The 21,403-nt window shown below is 42.2% G+C and overlaps 1 protein-coding gene across 7 annotated transcripts in view; it reads left to right on the top strand.

The window, feature by feature from the left end:
• Positions 1–3,011: 3,011 nt before the first annotated feature.
• The window catches only part of LOC121316204 (bifunctional glutamate/proline--tRNA ligase-like), a 42,548-nt gene continuing 24,156 nt past the window's right edge, over positions 3,012–21,403 (top strand). For 3 of the 7 annotated variants that reach the window (XM_041251100.1, XM_041251101.1, XM_041251098.1), the window contains exons 1-12: positions 3,013–3,324; positions 7,559–7,643; positions 8,465–8,564; positions 11,439–11,595; positions 13,082–13,224; positions 13,441–13,538; positions 14,272–14,398; positions 14,859–15,051; positions 15,569–15,740; positions 16,277–16,510; positions 17,524–17,608; positions 18,292–18,351. In XM_041251100.1, the coding sequence (XP_041107034.1) occupies positions 3,282–3,324; positions 7,559–7,643; positions 8,465–8,564; positions 11,439–11,595; positions 13,082–13,224; positions 13,441–13,538; positions 14,272–14,398; positions 14,859–15,051; positions 15,569–15,740; positions 16,277–16,510; positions 17,524–17,608; positions 18,292–18,351 (1,497 nt within the window). In that variant the 5' untranslated portion in view covers positions 3,013–3,281. Of the gene's footprint in view, positions 3,325–7,558; positions 7,644–8,464; positions 8,565–11,438; positions 11,596–13,081; positions 13,225–13,440; positions 13,539–14,271; positions 14,399–14,858; positions 15,052–15,568; positions 15,741–16,276; positions 16,511–17,523; positions 17,609–18,291; positions 18,352–21,403 lie in introns of all 7 variants that reach the window. The other 4 variants (XM_041251103.1, XM_041251102.1, XM_041251104.1 and 1 more) reach the window with 3 other exon arrangements.

Here is a 21,403-nt window from a genome sequence, read left to right as displayed (position 1 = left end):
CCTCCAGATATTCTCAAATATCCAACAGCCCTGAGTGATTGAAAGCTGCTGCAGAAGCTCCAGAAAGAAAGGGAGGATAACTCCTCTTCAGTGTGCTGTGCACGATGCAGAGCCGTGCTGAAAAGCACAGGGCTTTCATTATGGCTGTGTATTAGCCCATAACAGCCTGTTTATGATGTATTATAAATTCTATTTTAAATGGTCTTTATTTGCATGCAGTGGAAGTCGTTATTTTGAATGTGATCGAGGAATACTTAAATACTTCAATTAATTGAAGCACACTACTAGTGCAGACTTGAAATAAAAGTTTGACATGACTTTCAAAACACAAACTTCAACTCCATAATGACTGGGTATCTGTAACACAACTAATGAAAGGCAGTAAAAAGTTTGGTGAAATGTTTGCAAGTTATTTTATAGGAAAGCAATGTATAGGCCAGATTTCATTATTGTCTTGCAATGCAATCTTTGAATCACATATACGTTTCCTAGAACCAAATGCACCATAACTAGCAAACATTTGAGAACTAATGACTATTCCAGGGATGGCCAATTACAGTTCTGGAGGGCCATTCCACTCCAGGTTTAATGAGACTGAATGAGGTAAAATGAGATCATTAACTACTTCAGGGTCTGGATGGAGGTTTCATTGGCTCCACAGTTTATTACATGGTTGGAAGGGCCCGCTATGGCCACCCTTGCTGTATTCCGGTCTGCTTTCCCTGTCTGTGTACTGCCCATTCTAATTTGCTGGGTCAGACTGTACTGCAGTGGTGCTCTGACTCTCGGGATCCACTCCAGTCCTGGTCTTTATTCCAACCAGGTCCTAAATTAGTTAATTGCCTCTTAGCAGCTTCAATTAACTACATTAAAACCTGCTTGGAGTAAAAACCTTGACTGGATTAAAACTCAAGGGCCTACGTTGTGTACCACTGCTGTACTGTGTAAAATCCAAAAAATGTTATCACTCCCCTTTCCCTTTCCAACAAAACCCTACATTCCAGTTGAGAGTGGCGTTTCATATGTGACCCCCCCCCCCCCGCCTTGCAGAATTTGTGGTTTGGTTTGGTCATTCGTTGTCAAGTTGGATAAATATGGATTTACTCTTCATTAAACCAGTGTTTAGTAACTTAAAATCACAGCTCACAGGAAAACCTAGAATGGCTCAAACTGCTACACAATGGTAGACCTGAATTACAACAGCCAATTCAAAGACCCCCCCCCGCCTTCAAAACCACTACATTGAGGAGAAAAGCAAAACAGAAAGAGATTTGGGTAGACTGTCCATGCAGTTATTTTGTATTCATCAGTGAAAATGTATTTTTGGACCTGGCTGGGAAACAAAATCTTGTCTGATTGTGTAACCTTGTCAGTACAGCTATACGGCCACAAGATGGCATTATAAAAGAAAGAACTATTATCCTGTCAGATTACTAAAGTATACACTTTTTATTTTTTTAAGTGCCAACTATAACCCAGATTAAGTGGTGACTGCTATAGACAACTACCAGAATCTGAAAGGTGTTAAGGCTGAAGTTTACCATGGTAAATTTGCACATTCATTTTTCCCAGTCATTTCTATGCAGCTATACTATGCATTTACTGTACCACAGTTTTTTTTTTTAATATGCTGTACCATACCTCTGAGCTTTACAATGCTTACCGATGCTTTACCATGGTTTCAGTAAGGTTTATTACACTATGGTAAGCTTTGATAAGGGGCCACTGCCAGCCCCTGCAGAGCAGATACAATACCTCCTCACAGCAGCGGTGACTGACTGCAGCCCAGTGGCTGATGGGAGTCCACAGCTTGTCCCGCTGCTTGAGGAAGTTTGGGAACTGTTTCCTCCAAGTCTTGCCCAGAGCCCAGGGGAAAATCTTATATTTACTCTCCTCTTTATCCTCCTCCATTGTATTAGCCAACTGCCTGCAGGGAAGGGAGAGGAGAAGTGGAACCAGTTAAGCCCCATTACAAAAAGTTTACTATGGTAAACTGCCTTGTTTTTCTAACGGTGATTTTACAATTCGTTAAGCTATGTTGACATTAAATTGTCATGTGCTACACTTTACTGTACAAGGCTGCTTCAGACATTCTCAATATATAATGTTTTCTGATGTGTAAGTCAGATACTGAAATAAACAGGGAGCACTTCACAACTTTGCATTTACCACAATTTCCCTTACTTACTGTACCATGTATGCCTATGTTTTTTATACTAATTAACTGAGCCTTATTAGACAGAGACCTGACAACTTAGGCGTAAATTGATCCAATCAAGAGTGTGTGATTGAAGGGTAATAGGAATTTGAGGAAGGTTACTGTAGCACACACCTCTGTGTTTACTCAGCGGGTAGCTGGAATGGCAGGGTATTTTAATCTGAATTTTACATGCCTCTTTAGATTCCCTTGATTGGTCAATGTTGTGACATACTTCCCCCTTTGGGAAAGGGTTCAATAAACGGGGCAGCCAATGTGGGTTGGTTAAATGAACATGGAAAAGCTGTATCAGGAACAGCAGGGTTTTCAACCTGGGTTAAGTGGTGCGTGGAAATGAGATACATACATCAAGCCTTCCCTGGACTGCCGGTGAAGCAGCAGTTCATTTCCCATGGCCACCAAATCCCTCACCTCTCTTTTTGATATTACCTGCAGTGGTGGTTTTATAATGTGGATTACATTAAGGGCTAAACTGAGACTACCAAATCCATTTCACATGTTGTAGGGACAGGGGCATTGCATTGCATTGCATTAGCCTACAGTACTTCCCCCATGGGATACTCTGGTTGTCAAGGAATGTGTTTACTGGAAGGCTTCTCTATTCCAGAAATTTTATTTGCATAACAATTACAATAATAATAATAATAATAATAATAATAATGTCTACTTCCCATCTCCCTTCTACAGACAGTGTGGAGCAGCACCTACATGCCCATTTTTTGAGGATTCTGGCTGTGTCCCGGAACCCTTGTTTTGCGTTGCCGTGTTTGAGGAGGGGCTGTAACGAGGGGGAGTACAGAATCGGTGCTGTTGCTTCGTGGCGGTGGTGCGTGTTTAACTGGAGAGAGGCAGAGGCTGCGTTCACGATACTTCTTTGCTGGCTAGATTTCAGAGGGGCTCTGCGCCTGACATCACCAGTCTATGCAGACTGCGCTTGGTCAGTTTTGGGAGATTTATGCGTGCAGACCCGTGTCACTTGACGTAAGGCCTGCGCAGACTTTTATTATAGATAACTTGAACCACTCAGATTGGAGAGAAGGCAACGCAAGACGCAAGGCATAAAATGGCTTTAAACCTCACCATCAATTCCAACAACCCGCCTCTGGGTACGTACACAACTGTATATACTGAGCACAGGTCAAATGTTGCTATAATTGCAGTAGATATTTTGATCGAGGAACGAATACCAACTGTGCGGTGTTGGGTATATACTGCCCAAGTCGTGCCTGGCTTAATTTAAATGCCATTTAGTTAAACTAGTTTAGAAGCAGCACACAGTCGTAATGCAACGTAGCACATTGTTGCTTGTTGTCTGTCTGACACATACCGGCGTGCGCAGCGTGTTTCACGCAACGCTTACTCATTTATTTTATTTATTTTTAAAATATTGTTTATTGACTATTCCAGTCTCAAAAGTTTCGCTCTCTATATATAAGAATCCAGCTAGGTAGTACAAAAACTTTTTTTTTTTTTTTGCATTTGTAGTTTGTACAATAAATGACTATACCAGATTTTGTATTTTCTGGCGGCCTGGGCTTTGCGGGTAAAAGTATAGAGGTACTGATGGTTCTGTTCCTGCACTCCCTCCCCACTCATCCACTATTTAGACACGCTGGCTGATGCAAGCGTTGAGTCAGGCTTGGCTACTACAAAAATAGACTACATCAGAGCAGCCCTGCTTGCCTGCGATTTATGACAACATTCATCAGTATAATGTTTAGTCTCTTCTTTTTACATGCATATTCCGGCATACGGTGAATGCAGATCGTGATGCTTCGTTCTGTAGGGCGTTTGTATCGGCTTTGTTTTTCTTATATTTACTCCTATTATTGTGATGGAACTTGGTGCAGGCATTTTGAGGTTCATCGCCATTCGTGTCTTGTAATTGGACAAATGAACGCCAAGCCGTACGTATTTGGAAGACCGTTACATTTTGCAATGACATTTGTTTCAATCTAAGTGGTTGAGGCACAGTTTTGTGAACGGGTTGTATTGAATTCGCTATAATCCAATTTTCACATACCAACACGGAGTAGACATGCAAAGCTTCTACATTTCTGTTAAATTAATCTTTAAACATCAGCGAGAGGGGGCTCCCGAGATGCACATCCAGTAAAGGCGCTCTGCGTGGAGTGTGGGATGCACCCTATAGCCTGAAGGTCGCCGCGCACCAGCGACCCCTGTAGACTGGATGCTCTGGGTCGGCTGATGGCACACGCTAAGGACAGCTTGTGTTCCTCTTCACCGCTCCTGATTCAGCGCAGGGGTGGTAGCGGTGAGCTGAGCCTAAAAATACAATTGGACATTTCAAATTGGGAGAACAGTGGGGTAAAATCAATTGGTGATTACTAAATTAAAAAAAAAAAAAAAGTGAGAGAATTTCACAGTTAAACCTTGTTTCAGAAACAAAAAGTATCAGGTTTCGGATGGCACAAGACCCAAGGCTAGTCCAGAGAAGGCCTTAATCAAAACGCATTCCAGAGTATTGTGTAAAGCAAAATTACTAGTTGATATTTGGATGAGTTCCACTTCCACCACATGGCCAGTTACTTTGAAGACTTGCCTGACTGGTACTTGGATATTGTTTAGGAATTACCTCATCAGCCAGATTAATATGTTAGGGGTGTGCCAGTCATATTGCCTGACGACTGAGACAACAAGTTTTACCATTATACTTTGCCTGTCAGACAAGTCGTTTTTATTTATTTTTCCTATGTTTGTTCCTTTGCTAGAAAGACACCCCCTGTATATTTTGTAGAGAGTCACACAAGTTTCTGAAAACTGAATTTAGAATAGACACAAGCATTTTAAAAAGTATTTAAGTCCCACTCCTATCACTTCTGATTGGCTAGCTGTGGAAGAAGCTGATCTTCTATTATTTACAAAGAAACCCAGAAATGGCTGCCTGAGACTGAGCCTGCGTCAAGGCACAAACTAATATTTTAAACTTAAGGTATTTATGTTTTATTTATTTATTTATTTATTTGTAAATTAGCAAATGAGTGATACTGCTTTCTTAATACATTAACCTGACATTTAAATGCAGCTATCTAGTAAAGTTCCAACAACAAAAACACCAGTCATCGCTGATAAATTGACAGATTAGAAAGAAATCGTGTTTAATTTATAACACTTTGTGGTCAAGCGTGTACTTGTTGGAATGTTTAAAAGAAAGAAAAAAAAACCCCAAAACCTAAAGTTTACTGTTTAGAAGCATTTCAAACTTTTCCTGGCAATTTTTTTTTCTTTCAATTTTTCTATTTACCATATTTAAATATTTGTTTCGATTTAAACGCTATTTTTTTTACCACATTTGTACAGAAGCAATATTAGTTGTTTATGGACATGCGCTACCATCGATTTGTGAAACTATTAACACATGAAGATTGACTGTTTGTAATGATAGAAATGACTTGCTTATGAGATTATCTCCACTGTATATATATATATATATATATATAAATATATAATTTATAGTTTTTTCTTTTTAAATAAAATACAGATAAATCTCATGGCAGTGTGTTTATGTATTAATTCGTTGATATATTTGTTTCAGAGAGAGCAGTGCAGGGAAAGAATGTCTGTCCATCCTAGCCGGTGCACTTCTTTCAAAAGAATTCTAGTACTTGGATGAGACAACACTCTTAACAGCATCAGAAACCGATTGAGTGTGACCAGCCAATCAGCTTCCAGATCTGGCGCGCTTCTATTTTGCGTAGATGCCCGCTCGAACGTTGAAGTGCTTAACTGTGAATTATATTTTAAAATCAATCTGCACACAAATACCGGCTTTTTCCTGTAACATTCTAATCTACAACTAATCTGATAACATAAAAAGCTACTTAAAACATACTTTCTGACGCTGGTCTAGAGACACAAGGGAAATCATGTCTGTGACAGTACACCGTAACCATGGCTTAATTCGCAGCTACTGGACAGCTAATCAACAAGGAAGACATGATTGGTCCACAATTCTGTCATCGGGTGGATCCAAACAACACCCTCCCTCAAAACCAGCCAGTCAAACTCCCAACCCTGTTTCAGTTCTTTCATCACCAGCCAATCTACTCCCTGCCTGCTTGAATGATGCCCCGCCTCCAACAAGAAGTTTAGAGTCAGACTCAATACTACACGGACTCTTCAACAATAAATTATAATAAGAACGAGTAAGACCCCAATAAATAAATATGTTAGCAATAATAATAATAATAACAACGTTTTTCCTACCTGTATGTCATTTTTCTATTCTAATTATGTTAGGGACTATTTTCTTCAGCGGAATGTTAACTGGCAAAATATCAGAAGTTCAAGGTAAATATAGGTTTTAAAGTTTTTTTTAAAGAGTATATATATATATATATATATATATATATATATATATATATATATATATATATATATATATAAATCGTTTTCTAATAGCGGTAGAGCCTCTCGATGCGGGCTCTACCGTGTGGTAGATGACCTTGACTTCTGCTCGGGACGCATAACTCCAGTCATGGTCATCTACCACACGATAGAACCCGCATCGACAGGCTCTATTGCTTAATTAGAACCTCAAGGATCAACACAACATCACCGTAGCTTCAAACAGCTTGCAGTCCAGTACAAAACAAACATGTTAAGACAAGCACGTATGGAGGTGATGCACAGAGTGATTAATGAACCGGGTGTTCTATTAGTAGAAGTTTTTAAATGATTAAATGCGTCTTGTCTGTAGTGTGACACCCACATTTGTTTCTCAGTCCAAACCCAACTGTGCCCTATTGTTTGCATCACAGGAAGTGGATTCATGGCAGGATAAATAGGTTTTACCTAAGTCAAAGAATCTAAGAAAATTATGAACGAAAGGAGGCCATTCGGCCCACCTAATTTCATCCGGTACCTAGTAGCTGATTGATCTCAGAACTTTGTCACGCTGGGTCTCGAAGGATCCAAGTGATTCTGCCTCAACACGACTAGGTAGCCCAGTCCATACTCTCACCACTCTCTTGTGTGAACAATTGTCTCCTTGCCTGTGTGCTAAATCTGTCTCCACTTAATTTCCAGCAGTGTCCTCTTTTTATATGTAGCTCAGTCCTTTAAGTCCTGGGATCAGTCTGTTTCTCTGCTGTGGACTCTCTTCAGGCCCACGATATCCTTTTGGTGCTGAGGTGACCAGAATTAGACACAGCACTCGAGGTGCGGTCTCACCAGTGCATAAAGTGGAAATACAATCTGGAAACAAGTGTTATCTATGTGCCCCCTTCTCTCTGTGCCTCTGATTTCTCACTTGAATTGTGAATGTACTATTATTGAGGTATGAGATATCTCCGATGTTGTTCTATTGTCTCTCACCAGGAGTGCTGCTTGCTGCTGAGCACGTGAAGTCGTTTGTCAGCATATCTGTTGAAGAGGGCAAAGAAACCAGCCTGCGGGTCACCGAGTAAGTATGCCTGTTTCAGGGCTGCGTTAAGCACCAAGTACTGCAGTCCCCTAGGTGCTGGCCCAGTGGCTCCCAGACTTTCCTGGCTGAAGCCAACACCCCCCCCAAGTTATAATGCATACTAACTGAGAACCACCACCCAATGAATTAATAGAAATGTGAAATTGTTTGTCTTAAAGCGCCCCCGTTTGTTGTATATAGTAAACCTCACTGTTCCATTCAGACAGTCAGATTCCTTTATCCACTGTATTTAATGTATTATGCATTGTTTTATTTTTTATTACTGTATGTCATGTGTTATGCATTTCTCTGTATTTAAAGTATTATGGATTTTCTTGTTGTTGCTGCATCTTGTAAAGCGTTTTGTGATGGTGGTCCAGTATGAAAGGTGCTATATAGAATAAAGATTGATTGATTATCCTACAGGTAGATGCCTTCTAGAAGCTAACAGCCTAAAAAGATCCATGCCAAAATATAACCTAATAAAATGTCCTCATACACGAACATATGTTGAATTACTAATAGCATTAATGTCTTAAGCAGTGATCATTATCTGGAGATAATTTTTGAGAAGTGTCTTGGTTGTGGTTCGGAACACTTAAATGTAGCTGTGGTCAGTTATCTATCAGGTAATGACCGATGTGTAGGATATCAGAACAGGGCTTTTTACTTTATTGTACAATCTTAATAATTCATGTACAGTAACAGGACAGAAGATGTAAGAACCTGGTCAGAAGCTTGGCTGTTTGGTGATCTCTCTCTCTCTCTCTCTCTCGTGCTAAACTGGTTGTTCATTTCTCCCTGTTCCCATGACCATGCAGTAAGGTGCACTTCAGTGATGTGAACTCCATCGCTCGCTACCTGGCTCGGGTCACCCCGGCTCTCGGGCTCTACGGCTCCAACCTGCTGGAGCAGACTGAGGTAAGAGTCCACCAACCGCACTGCGCAGCCCAGTCCTCGCGTTGGATGGGTTTCTGACTGTGCCTTTGGGGCAGAGCCACTGCTAGTCAAGCCTAGTCCTCAGAGAGACAATCTCTCATTTCAAAACATTTTGAATTAAAATGTAATGCACCAATTCACTTCCTGTGTTACAAGTAGGGGGGTCCCACCTGCCCCACCAAATGTTAGCAGCATAGCAGAATGCAAGTGTAATGCCCAGGTTAACTGCGGCACAGGTGTTTTTTATGGTGTCACGGCAGGAAAGTCTGTACCTGAACCACAAGGGCTGGGGAAGTCTCTGTGATGAATTAATCCATCCCTTGCATGCAGTGCTTAGGGGTGGGATTTCTAAAAAAGTAGTTTTTTCATGAGTGCCCCTTCCATTCTTGTGGAGTGGTGTGCAAATAAATAAGTAAATTAATAACAGTACAGTACCTTGCGCTTACTGTAGCTTTTGATAAATGGCATTTTCAGTTTGCCCTTGGAGCCACCTGATCTCCAGGTAGTTTCCCCTTAGTGTGGAAGTGACTGGTCTCTGTGTTGCCTCAGTGCAGGACCTCACTGCCCTCCTGCAGCAGGACATGGTGGGCTACAGTGCACTTCTCTGTACCTCAAACCAGGCGTGCACAACTCTGGTCCTCAAGGTCTGTCATCAAATTATATTCTACCACAACATATCAGATTACAATTATAACATTATTATGAGAATTGAAATGAAATAAAATATAAGCATATAAAAATAAACAATGTGTAAGGTAGTGGGTTCATGCCACTTTATTACCAACAGTTAGTATTAATCATAGTGCATAGTGTAGACCCGCTTTATAAAATTGCAACAAGTATTCGACATATTAGTTTACAGTTAATAGTCAGTTTACAGAACAAAGGTATGTTTACTAAATTATTTTCCGGTCTCCCATCCCTGCCAAATTGAATGTTCTCTGTTGTACTGAGCACAATGCTCTGATTTTTACTGCTGCCTTATAGGGGCACTTTTGGGTGTGGTCTATGTTTCACTTTCCTCTCTCTCTACACCAGGGGTGTCAAACTCAGTTCCTACAGAGCTGCAGCGTCTTCTGGCTTTCGTTCCACGCAAACTCTCGATTAATTAATTGGTCAAATTATTTGATTAATTGGACAAATTTAACACTTCTTTCCAGACTTCAAAATGATTTATAGGTAGTGTACCCTGAATCAAGTGCAGCCCAAATTTACCACCCTCAATTTGAGGAAAAAAAAAATGCATTTACTCATATAAGAAAACGACACATGGAGGCAGTTTGCAGCCGTCTGCTGTCACACAGAGCATTACAGTTATGCTCTGCTGCTCATTTCCAATTGTGATTATTCACACATGTTAGTCTCCCTTTTTGTGAACTGTGGTATTGCTTGACAAGTAGAAAAATACGGTGGTATGATAAGAACTGAGTCTAATAATGAAACAGTGCTGCTGTGGTAAACAGGAAGGCTTGCCCGGAGCTGATCGAGAGTTCCTGATTGGCCTGTTTGTGTACTCGGGCAGTCACATCTTTTGTTGCTGATTTTTAATACATGCATCACTGTACTGTACTCACATTTAAGATACAGGCCATTTGTTAACATTTTTTTGGACATCGGCGGTTCGAGTCCAGGCTATTCCACAGCCGACCATGGCCCGGAGCTTCCAGGGGGCGGCGCACAATTGGCCGAGCGTAGCCCAGGGGGGAGGGTTTAGGTCAGTCAGGGTGTCCTCAGCTCACCACGCACCGGCGACCCCTGTAGCCTGGACGGGGCCCTGCAGGCTAGCCTGTAAGCTGCCCAAAAGCTGCGTTCTCCTCTGAAAAAAAAAAAGTGCATTTAAATTCAAAGGAATACGGTATGTCTAATTGAACAAATAATGAGATCAACACACGGCCCTCGAGGACTGGAGTTTGTTGCTGCAAGCTTACACAGAGTCACTCCCTTCCCCCAGCAATAAACAAACTATTCAAATGAGCTATACAAAGCAGGAATTACAAATATGCTCCCAGAATTTGACTGAAACGCAGCAGGTGGCACTGAACGCAAGTTTCACTCTGCTGCCTCCAGCCCAGTCATTATAAATTACAGCGGCACAGTGCCTTTATTTATTTATTTATGCTGTGAGGAGAAGCTTTCAGTTCAGTCGATTGAACGAGGGGGGATTGAATGCTGGGCATTTCAATAATATACAGTACTTAATCAAGTTTAATTGTGAGACCAAAGACTGGGTGAGGGACTAGTGCGCTACTGCAAGCTTCTAACCTTGCAGGGATCTCTGGTGTCAGTGTTGTTTGAGAAGTGAACGTGCAGCTGTCTGACCACATTGAGGGAGAGAGACTGAAAGACTCTCTTGCCTCCTGTTCATTTCAATAATTTACCTGATTACCAGTTTCATGTCAGAATTAATTTATAATGTAATGCTTCTGTCTGCAAGTGAGGGTTTAAACAGGGTGTATTTCAAAACAGGACATATTCTGTTTACTTTCCAAACACCTAGGAAAAATGTAAACTCTGAGCTATCAATCATCCGTCTAGTAGCTATGTGCATAGCTGCTAAAAAGTAAGAAAATAAATGTCTCTAGCTGGCTGCTTTATAATTCAAACTTTAATGGCTGGATTAGGAGACCCCGATGTAGTACTAGTCTTGGAATACTTTGCCTAAAATAACATTCGTTAGTCGGGGTCTGTGAAACGAACCATATGAGTTTACAGATGAATAAGGTTTTATGGCTACCATGGCAGATTTTACTGCGAGAGCAAAGAGTTTACTTCAGGATAAAAAGAATGAAAACTAATTGGAGAAAGTTCTTATTTTTTTCTTCCTTTAATTCAGTGTTTCTCTGTCTGTCCTGGCAGGTTGACCACTGGCTGGAGTTCAGTGTGAAGCGTCTGTCTGTCCCTGCCCAGCTGGACTCTGCAGTCCGGGAGCTTGACAGCGCCCTCTCTCTGCGAACTTTCCTGGTGGGGAACTCCCTGACCCTGGCTGACCTCTGTGCCTGGGCATCTCTCAAAGGTCAGGGGTCACAGAGAGCATACAGCACCCTCTTCCTTGGGGTACAGTTGGGCTGATCCATGATCAGAATAAACATCAATGATAAGCAGACAGGGCCAGTAGAAAGACCCATTACACTCCCTGAGGTTCCTGATTCCAGTCATGCACATGGATTTGCATATTGACTCTTAAATGTGTTCATGATTTTGAATTTCCACAAAACTGTTTAACATGTGTCACTTTCCTTTGCTCTCAGAGTCTCCATTATTTGCACAGGTTAAACTGTTTACTAACACAATCAGCCATTAAAAAATGGTACCGTATGAAACTTCTCTTTGTTGTAAAACTTAATTCTCAGCAAAAGTTGATTAGTACAGTATATTATATATATATAGATATGTGAGTGGTTGAGAATTCTAAATCACATCTATTGGGTGGTATATTGTTGCTGTGCAGGTATTTCCTGCATGTTCTATAAACTGGTCAATGTTAACCCTCAAGGGAAATATGTACCTGGAGCCTGCTGTTACCGTGCTATTTGTGTTTCGCCTTAACAAGAACACTAGTGTTAGTTTAATGGCATTATGGGGCAAACGAGAACCATGACCGCATCGCCTTATACCCTGTTCTGCAGTTTAACGTGCCGCCTTATAAATATATAATATATATATATATATATATATATATATATATATATATATATATATATATATATATATATATATATATATGAGATGTTGTTTATTAGATTAACTCTGACATAAAATAACTAACCTTAAAGAAAAGTCTTTTCTACGTTAATTTACACGTTTGCAGGTAGAGCTGTTCAGGTAATGGAGTGATATTACTGTTGAATTAGTTTTTAATAGAGCATGTCTCTAGCTGAGTGTTTCATGAGCAGCGTTTCACTGCAGTCCTGCTATAGCCAGTGCTTCATGCCCTCTTTACTGACTGGCATCCCTGGTCCAGACCTGACCAGCAGATTTTCTTAATCCTTAATTAAAGCTAAGCAGCAAATCCTGACCAGATTCTCAAGCCTCCTGTTCTTTTACATGACATTGTGGGCTATGTATTTAAGTGTTAACTCTAATCCAGTTTGATTAACTACTAGTTTTTGAAAGGAGAAAGAACTGTTGATTTTACAAAACTATAACCAAACAACTTGTGTCATTGTGTTGTAACAGAGGTATCTGGTTGTATTGTGACCAAAAAGCACAACATAGCTCATTGCAAAGTGATGACAATTGTTTGCATAATTTCTAAGCAGTTTGCCAAGTATTTTTGTACTAAATTACTTTTTGTCTTTAATTTCATGAAGCAGAAATGGTTATTAATAAGTAATTGATTGATTATGTTCACTGTTTAAGTCATATTCCACTTTTTGTGTGTGTGTTTTGTGCAACGGATAGGGGGCAAGTAGATTTTTCAGAAGGACAAGTAGATTTTTCTTGCATTTTGTCCCTTGGACAAGGCATTTATGTTAGTCTTCTCCATCTCTTCTCTCTAGGGAATGGAGCCTGGCAGCAGCAGCTTTCTCAGAAACAGACTCTGGGACATGTCAAGCGCTGGTACTGCTTCCTGGGAACGCAGGCTGCCTTCAAATCCGTGGGCAGTAAGTGGGCGACCACATCGACGCAGCAGAACGGAGTGGTGAGCAGGGGGGGGGAGGATTCCGTCTAACTTCCTCAGCGTTTAAACTGGAACTTTTTGGGAATTACTGTAACCAGTAAAAAAAGACCTGTGTAAGACTGTGCACAAGATGTGGAGGGCAGTGGGTTTGAGTAGCTCAGTGGCTAGATTGCTGGCTGCAGTGCGAAACGCAGTAGGTTTTTTTTCTCTCCTTCACTTTGTTTCTCTCTTTCTCAGCAGTCATCAGAGAAGAAGCAGGATGAGGGGAAGTTCGTTGAGCTGCCCGGAGCTGAGATGGGGAAGGTGGTGGTGCGATTCCCTCCAGAAGCCAGCGGGTGAGTGCCTCCAAGGTGCAGTATAACAGACTCGAGTATAAATTAACCATGTAATGTATATGAAACTACCATTGGACCTGTAAAACATGCACAGAGAGCAAGCTGATGATTTGCAGTAATGTTGTAGAATACATTGGTTCAGCTTAGAAGTTCAGAAATGCAGCAAACCTGTAACAAAGCACTACATGAAAACTGTTTAACCAAGGAGTCGAATCACTATTAGAATACTTGGACAAATATATGTTACTCTTTTATATAAAAGAAAAAAGAAAACATTTTTTTTACATTACTGTAGTAATTGATTCATTTGTAAAGTAACTGGCAGAAAACACATAAGGGATGGCTATTTATTTTGTGGGGGTGTACTTCTGCACAATACTTACACAAATTATTTGTGAGAGTTCAGCATGTCTGTCACTCCATAATGGAAGCACTTTTGATGAAGTTCCACTTGTTAGTCCTTATGGATCAGTTAGGTCATACTTTAATACGCAGTTGGAACAATGTTTAGTGAAAAGGTTGAGTGCACATGGATTTGGTCTCTTGCTCAGATGAGAAAACTGTTTACGTGACAGCTGTATTCATTACCCTAGCTGCTTGTGTCTGTGTGCATTGCATGCAAGGAGTATGCCTGTGTGAATGAGTGGCTCTTTTTGTTTTTATTTTGCTCCCTTAAGTGAATAGAGCTGCTCCTTTACAGAGTCCTGCAATGTCCGTGTCTCTCCCCCTGCAGCTATCTGCACATCGGCCATGCCAAAGCTGCCCTGCTGAACCAGCACTACCAGGTGAACTTCAAGGGCAAGCTGATCATGCGGTTTGACGACACCAACCCCGAGAAGGAGAAGGAAGACTTTGAGAAGGTCAGTGCGAACCCTCACTCCCTAACCCCCATATGCTCACTGCAACACCTGGTAGTGGGGAAACAGAAAGCTTGACAGTCCACGATTTACCAGTACTATTCAATACAGAAACTGCAGAGCAGAATGGTTTGGTATAGGCAGATGTGTTGTGCAGGTAACAAATAAGCTCTTGAGCTTCTTTAGACACTATGCTCTTTCAGGACAGCAGACAGCATGGTTAGTTACTTTGCATATCTTTCAACTCTAGAATGAACCAAAAGCACCCAGACCTATTTTTTTGTGAATCTGATTTATAACTCTGGGCTGGGGGGGGGGGGGGGGGGAGAGGAATGTTAGAAAAAGAATATCTGCAAAAAATTAGATTCAAAGAGGTGGGATGGTGTGAGAATGGAGGTTTTTCTCGGTAACTCCCCCCTGTTTGTCAACCCCCCGGCCTCCCCCCAACCCCTGTCCTTTGCAGGTTATCCTGGAGGACGTGTCTCTGCTGCAGATCCACCCTGACCAGTTCACCTATACCTCAGACCACTTCGACTCCATCCTCAAGCTGGCAGAAAAGATGCTGCGCGAGGACAAGGCCTACATTGACGACACGCCCCCCGAGCAGATGAAACAGGAGAGGGAGCAGAGGGTCGCGTCTCACAACCGCTCCAACTGTACATACTGCTCCCAGCTCACCTTTCACACAAGTAGCACTATGACCATCCCCCCCACACACACACACACACACACACACACACACACACACACACACACACACACACACACACACACACACACACACACACACACACACACACACACACACACACACACACACAGAGTACTGTATATACAGCCCTGGACTCAGCTCTCACACAATCCAGAACAACTTCACAGCTGCTGCCGTCCACACCTGCAGTACAGTTAGCATTGGCCAAACTTAACCAAACCTGTAAAACAGACTCATCCACATACATACTGCATACAACACAAATAGTACAAACATTTAAACCTTCACAAACTATGTATTGCCTGTGTTGTACATACTTGGAACGTGGCAAACACTGTTGCTCGAACTGCTGCTGCTTAAAGAAATCCGGTCTGCAGAGCCTTGCCGTGTCCTGTTGTACAGCCTCCTCCTCTGCCTGATGAGGTCAAATCTGGTACCTGTTTTATTTTCCGTCTCCTCAGCTGTGGAGAAGAACCTGCAGATGTGGGAGGAGATGAAGAAAGGCAGTGAGTACGGACAGACGTGCTGCATGAGGGCCAAGATTGATATGAGCTCCAACAACGGCTGCTTGAGAGACCCAACCATGTACCGCTGCAAGAATCAGCCACACCCGCGCACAGGCAGCGAGTACAAGTGAGTAGAGGCTAAACCTGCATTAGTCCTGCAAGAATCATACACTCAGCACCTGTGGGGACAAACCCACAGTGTGGCTGTTAGTGCTGCACAAAGTGATTATTGGGATTGAGCTCTCCACAGATCTCAGGTGCTGGTGAGGGTCATTGGTGTTCTGCCAATCAAAGTGAAATGAGTGAAGAAGCGAATGCTTGGATTTGTGATTGCTGCTTTTCTTACTCTGCGGAGAACAGCAATCCACACAAATCCAAGCAGCTGTTTCTTCTCTTGTTTTGCTTGGAATGGTAATTCCAATCAACATCAATAACCTCCACCTTTTGGTTAGCTTAACCAATATAATATCTTTGTGCAGCTTTAGTGCAAGTAGCTGTCAGCGTGAGTTCTTAAACTCAAACAAAATCTCTGACTAATAGCGTTCCCTTAGGACTGGATTGAGAATTGGGTTTGAACCTGAATACGACTTTGCTTCCCTTGCTGTCCCTCTACATCGTTCCCTCATTCTCAACTCCATCTCTGTCCTGTTTGTCCGTTTTCAGGGTGTACCCCACGTACGACTTCGCCTGCCCGATCGTGGACAGCGTGGAGGGAGTGACCCATGCACTGCGCACCACAGAGTACCACGACCGGGACGAGCAGTTCTATTGGTTCATCGAGGCCCTGGGAATCCGCAAGCCCTACATCTGGGAGTACGCCAGGCTCAACCTCAACAACACACTGCTCTCCAAGAGGAAGCTTGCATGGTTTGTGGACCAGGGCTTTGTGGAAGGCTGGTGAGGACTCCTTTAACTCTTTGTCTAAACCCCTCTAGTGTGTTGGGTCCTCACTAAAAAAAAAATGGGGACCCTTATGCGCTGAATGAGTCCATCTGTCAGTGTCACACTACACGGCAAACACATTAACTGCTTTAATTTTGTGCCAATCTTCTCCAAGCCATTGTCACACACTTGTAGCCTTCCATTTAAGATTGCATTTGGCTATAAGCTGATAAACTCTGGTGGAACTGCGGTGTCTGCTGTAGTTTCTACCTGCTGTTTCTCTGGCTTTATGGGACAATACCCTCCTGACTAGAGTTTGACTGCCGTAATGAATTGCTTCTGCAACCCCAACAAATGGCTTAAATTCAGAAAGCCTAGCTGCCAATCTTTAATGATCTGATGATAATGGTGATGATGTAAAGTACCCTCAAGATCCAGTCCTGGTCTTTACTCCAGGCGGGTCCCAAATTAGTTAATTGAACATGTTAAAGGTCGAGTAACTAATTTAGGAACACAATTGGAGCAAAAACCCGGACTGGAATGGATCTCGAGAGCCGAAGTTGTGCTCCACTGTATTAAATGATTTGTGGTTGTGTCTGGATGTGTGTAATGTGTCTGGATATATCTTAGGAGGTGTTTGTAATGTGTGGGAGTGTCTGAGTATGTCTTGGGGTGTGTGTAGGGGTACTGGGTATCTTTTGGTCTGTGTTTGTATTGTGTCTAGGTGTGTGTAGGAGAGGGGGGTATTGGGTATTTCAGGTGTGTTTGTATTGTTTGGGTGTGTATAATGTGTCTGATGGTGTATCGCGTATGTCTTGGGCTGTGTTTGTATTGTGCCTAGTTGTGTTGCACACGTCAGGGGGTGTTTGTATTGTCTGGGTGTGTGTAATGTGTCTGATGGCGTTTGGGTATGTCTTGGGCTGTGTTTGTATTGTGTCTAGGTGTGGGTGGGGGAGTATTGGATATGTCGGGTGTATTTTTATTGTCTGGGTGTGTGTAATGTGTCTGGGGTTCTGATTTCCTCACAGGGATGATCCTCGATTCCCCACAGTCAGAGGGGTACTCCGGAGAGGCATGACTGTCGAGGGGCTCAAGCAGTTCATCGCTGCCCAAGTGAGTTACCTGCAGATATATCATTCATAACTATACAACAGTCCGTAGTGTTTCACAGACCCCAATTACTATTAGTCTTGGACACCCTTACCCAAGGTGACATTAGGTGGGTAGTCCGAGATTAGTGCTAATTGAGTCCTGTACAAAATACTTCAGTGTGAAAATTGAGAAACTTTTAGTAAAGTTTCTAAATTTACCTCAAGGTGTACCTGTCCAGCACAGTTAACACACCTGTCTGTTAGGCTACTTTCTTAAAGCCCCTTTCACATTGGTACCCTACCCGGGTCCGTTCTGGTCACCTGGATCACAATCCCACATAGTGTGAAACCACGTACCTGGGTTGTACCCGGGTCCCAGTGACCCTCCTGTGGGTTGACACGCTGTGGGTTGAGCAACAAATAACAAACAGCCACGCCTGCGTGAAGGTTTCACTTTCGCAAGGAACATTTCTGTTTAGCCATGTTTTTGTTGATTGAGACACAGCATGACTCGGGTCACAGCAGGGATGAACAAACATTTGCTATGATCAACATTTGAGCCGATGGTTCAATCTAGAGAAGCTTGGATGGAAGTGTCTGTAACAAGCTGCTTCTTTTGTTAGTGTTACCTAGCAGGCCCCTGTGTCGGACATTAATGCTTAAACATACAGCCAGGGTTCAAGCTTGTGACTCTCTGTGTTTCAGGGTGGTTCCAGGTCTGTTGTCAACATGGAGTGGGACAAGATCTGGGCATTCAATAAGAAGGTAGGGGCTGCTGATTCCCAGCGCTGGCCCACACACAGGCACCGTGCTCTGACTGGCTGCCCCATCCTGGCTCCTTGAGTGTACCCAGCCCAGGGGCCTCTTCTTGCGCTGGAGACCACCCCCCGTTCAGGGAGTCCAGGGTTTAAAGAGCTTGCACAAACACACAGTGGTAAATGTTGAAAAGGCTAAATAGTCTGGATTCTGGGTGATTATACAGTGTGCTCGGTCACTGACGAATACCTTTTGAGACTTACACAAGACTACCATTTTTTTTTTTTTTTTTGTGGCATTGTACTCCACAAATTGACTGGAGTAACATGGCGTGCTTTATGTACTTCTGATTTTGTTAAACTGGGGATATGACTGCAGAGTTGCAACATCTTATTTAAGTGCAGGGATGGAAATAAGACTCCCATTGCATAGCAGTTTTATCCATTCCTGCTTTTTCTGTCTGGGTTTAATAAGACACACCTGAGCTTGCTACCTGTACACTCAGGCTAATCAGGCTCATTTTAAAACCTGGAATGGGGGAGGCAGGGAGCAGGCATTCATGTGTTGCAAAGCTATTGGCAGTAGGCACATTTTTATTTTTATCAATTGCCATTGATTGGTATTCAGTTGTATAGAAAGGCAGCTTTTCTTTATGCATCTGCACAGCCCATAAATAGACAGCAGGACAACCTTGTTGGTGTGTGTTGTGGAAGCCCTGAACTCAGGTGGTCTCTCCAGAAGCAGCAGAATTGGTCTCCTCCAGGTCGTGCCAGGGTGGGAGCGTGCGTGCAGGAACTTTGCAAAGCTGGAGCTGTGCACTGGGCTGTGATTGTGTGTGCACTGCAATGGGGAGCTTTCTTGCTGCAAATATACTTCAAGACAGAGCATTGTTATGGGGTTTACATTAATTAAAGCAATTTACACAAAGTTGTTAAGGTTTTTTCTTTTTTTGTGAAAATACTGTCCCAAATTCTCATATTGGTCTGGTGTCTTATAATATTAACTGACAAATCGCTACCTCCTCACCCCCCACCCTTTCTCTGTCCTCAACACCTACCTGTTTGTCTCTCTATCTCTCATCCTGTCACTGTCCTCTACCCCTCCTCTCCTCTACCTGTTTTTCTCTTGCCCTCACTCCTTTTTCCTAGTTTTTTTAATCTTTCTTTCTCTGTTGCATCTGTCAAGGTCCTGTCTTTAAGTTTTTCACTCTCTTCCCTAACCACCTCCCCTCTCTCACTCACATACTCTGAGATTTAGATGTGCAAAATGATGATTTGATGTTAAATCCTTATCAAGAAAAATCAAAGCTCTGGTTCTGAAGTATACTTTTTCTGAAACTTTTTGGTAACCCTCTTCTAAATTGTTGTTTGACATTAAACTGCATTTCATTTTTTTGTTTCTAAGCTGCCAATTAGCTGTTAAAAGGTACTCCCCTCTTCCTCCTCCCCCTCCCTCTTCTCTCCAGGAGCAGTAGCCACAGCAAGCCTTTCCCTGCACTGCACTCTGTCTGTCTGAGATTTCTCTCTACAGTGTACTGCAATCATGCATTACGTCTCGTTCGAAGGATGGAGCACAAGGAGGTTAACTGACTTGCTCAGGGTCACACACAGTTATTTAGTGGCTGAGCCGGAATTTGAACCAGGGACCTCCTGGTATCCAGCCCTTTTCTTTAACCACTGGACCACCAAGCCTGCCACCTTCATAGTCGCACAGTGTGTAACTATGTGTGTGGGGTATAGACAGGCTGGCTGCCCCCCCACCCCCAAGTTCTTCCTGCTTCAAGCGCTGCTCCCAGCCACCTAGAGTTTAGTGCTTGCGGTTTGCGTGGGCAGGGAGGGGGGACTGGGAATGCTTCCTCATGCAATTCACTGTCTGCAAAAAATGCATCAGTGCCTGCAAGAGGGAGCTGTTACTTGAAGACTAAGTAGCATTAAATATTGTTTTAGCTGCTCCTGTTAATTTTTTTTATCACTAAAACCATATTTGTACAGCTGGTTTCATAAGCACTGGCTTAGCAGTCTGTGAAACCAATCCAGGGTTTTTTTATTTTCCTATTTCCTTTTTGTGATGTTTGCAATCGTTCTGAGTGGGGTATTTTTCTAATTTTTAAAAAATTATTATAATCTGTGAAGGTGAAGATGAGTTTTAGGAGGTGCTCGTCAGTTCTAGATACCTACCATAGACCTATGTAATGTGTTCTTGATCAGCCAATGTTTTCATGTTAGTATGCACCAGTTGCGCCACCTAGTGCACAGAAAAACAAAATTAAATTTGTCCAAAGTGGCAGATGACAGGATGACACTGGCTTCAATAAAGACACTTTGTCTGATCTGGCCTGTATTACATGTGTCTATGGCAGGGAACAAGAACAGAAGAGCAGCTCCTTCACACCTATTCAAAGTGGCTTTAAAAACAACAGTAATATTTGAGCAGTTGATGTAAGAAGCACGCAGTAAGATCTCAAACATCAATGGCAAGGGGACAAACTTTTTTTTTTTTTTTAAAACAAATTAATCTTTAAAATTGCCGTCAGTGAAACTGAATCTTTTAAAGGCATCAAATGAGTGGAAAGCTTCTCACATGCTGTCTTCTGTTAAAATTGCACATCAAATACATTTCAAAATATCTGTCAGGAAACCCAGCCTGCCTAAAGTGTAACGGTAGATATACATGTATGTTTGTGTATACTACGTATAATTTGTACATGGCATCTTGTACATAATGTGGGTATTGTATATGTCTGTCTATATTGTCTAGCTGCTTTTTAGTGTTTTCAAAAGGCAGAGAAACGACTTCTATCTGTTGCTGCATTGGAGATCTGCTCTTTCATAGCAGGGCTGGGAAGAACGTGCATTTTTCGTGTCTGAATATTCTTTCAGAATTCAAAACCATTCAAATATTTGTTTCTTTTTGAATTGGCTGAATGTCCTTGGCATAAAATAAATAGTTACCTCTATCAAATTACCTTCTAAACAAAGGGTACAGTAGGATGTGTGTGAATTTTTTTAGACCTCATTGATGCATTGGTCTCCATTGCTTGATATCTTTTTTTAATTGAAAC

Source organism: Polyodon spathula, chromosome 5 (genome assembly GCF_017654505.1).
Source record: "Polyodon spathula isolate WHYD16114869_AA chromosome 5, ASM1765450v1, whole genome shotgun sequence".
Lineage (NCBI taxonomy): Eukaryota > Metazoa > Chordata > Actinopteri > Acipenseriformes > Polyodontidae > Polyodon > Polyodon spathula.
This window is presented reverse-complemented; position numbering and strand designations above follow the sequence as displayed.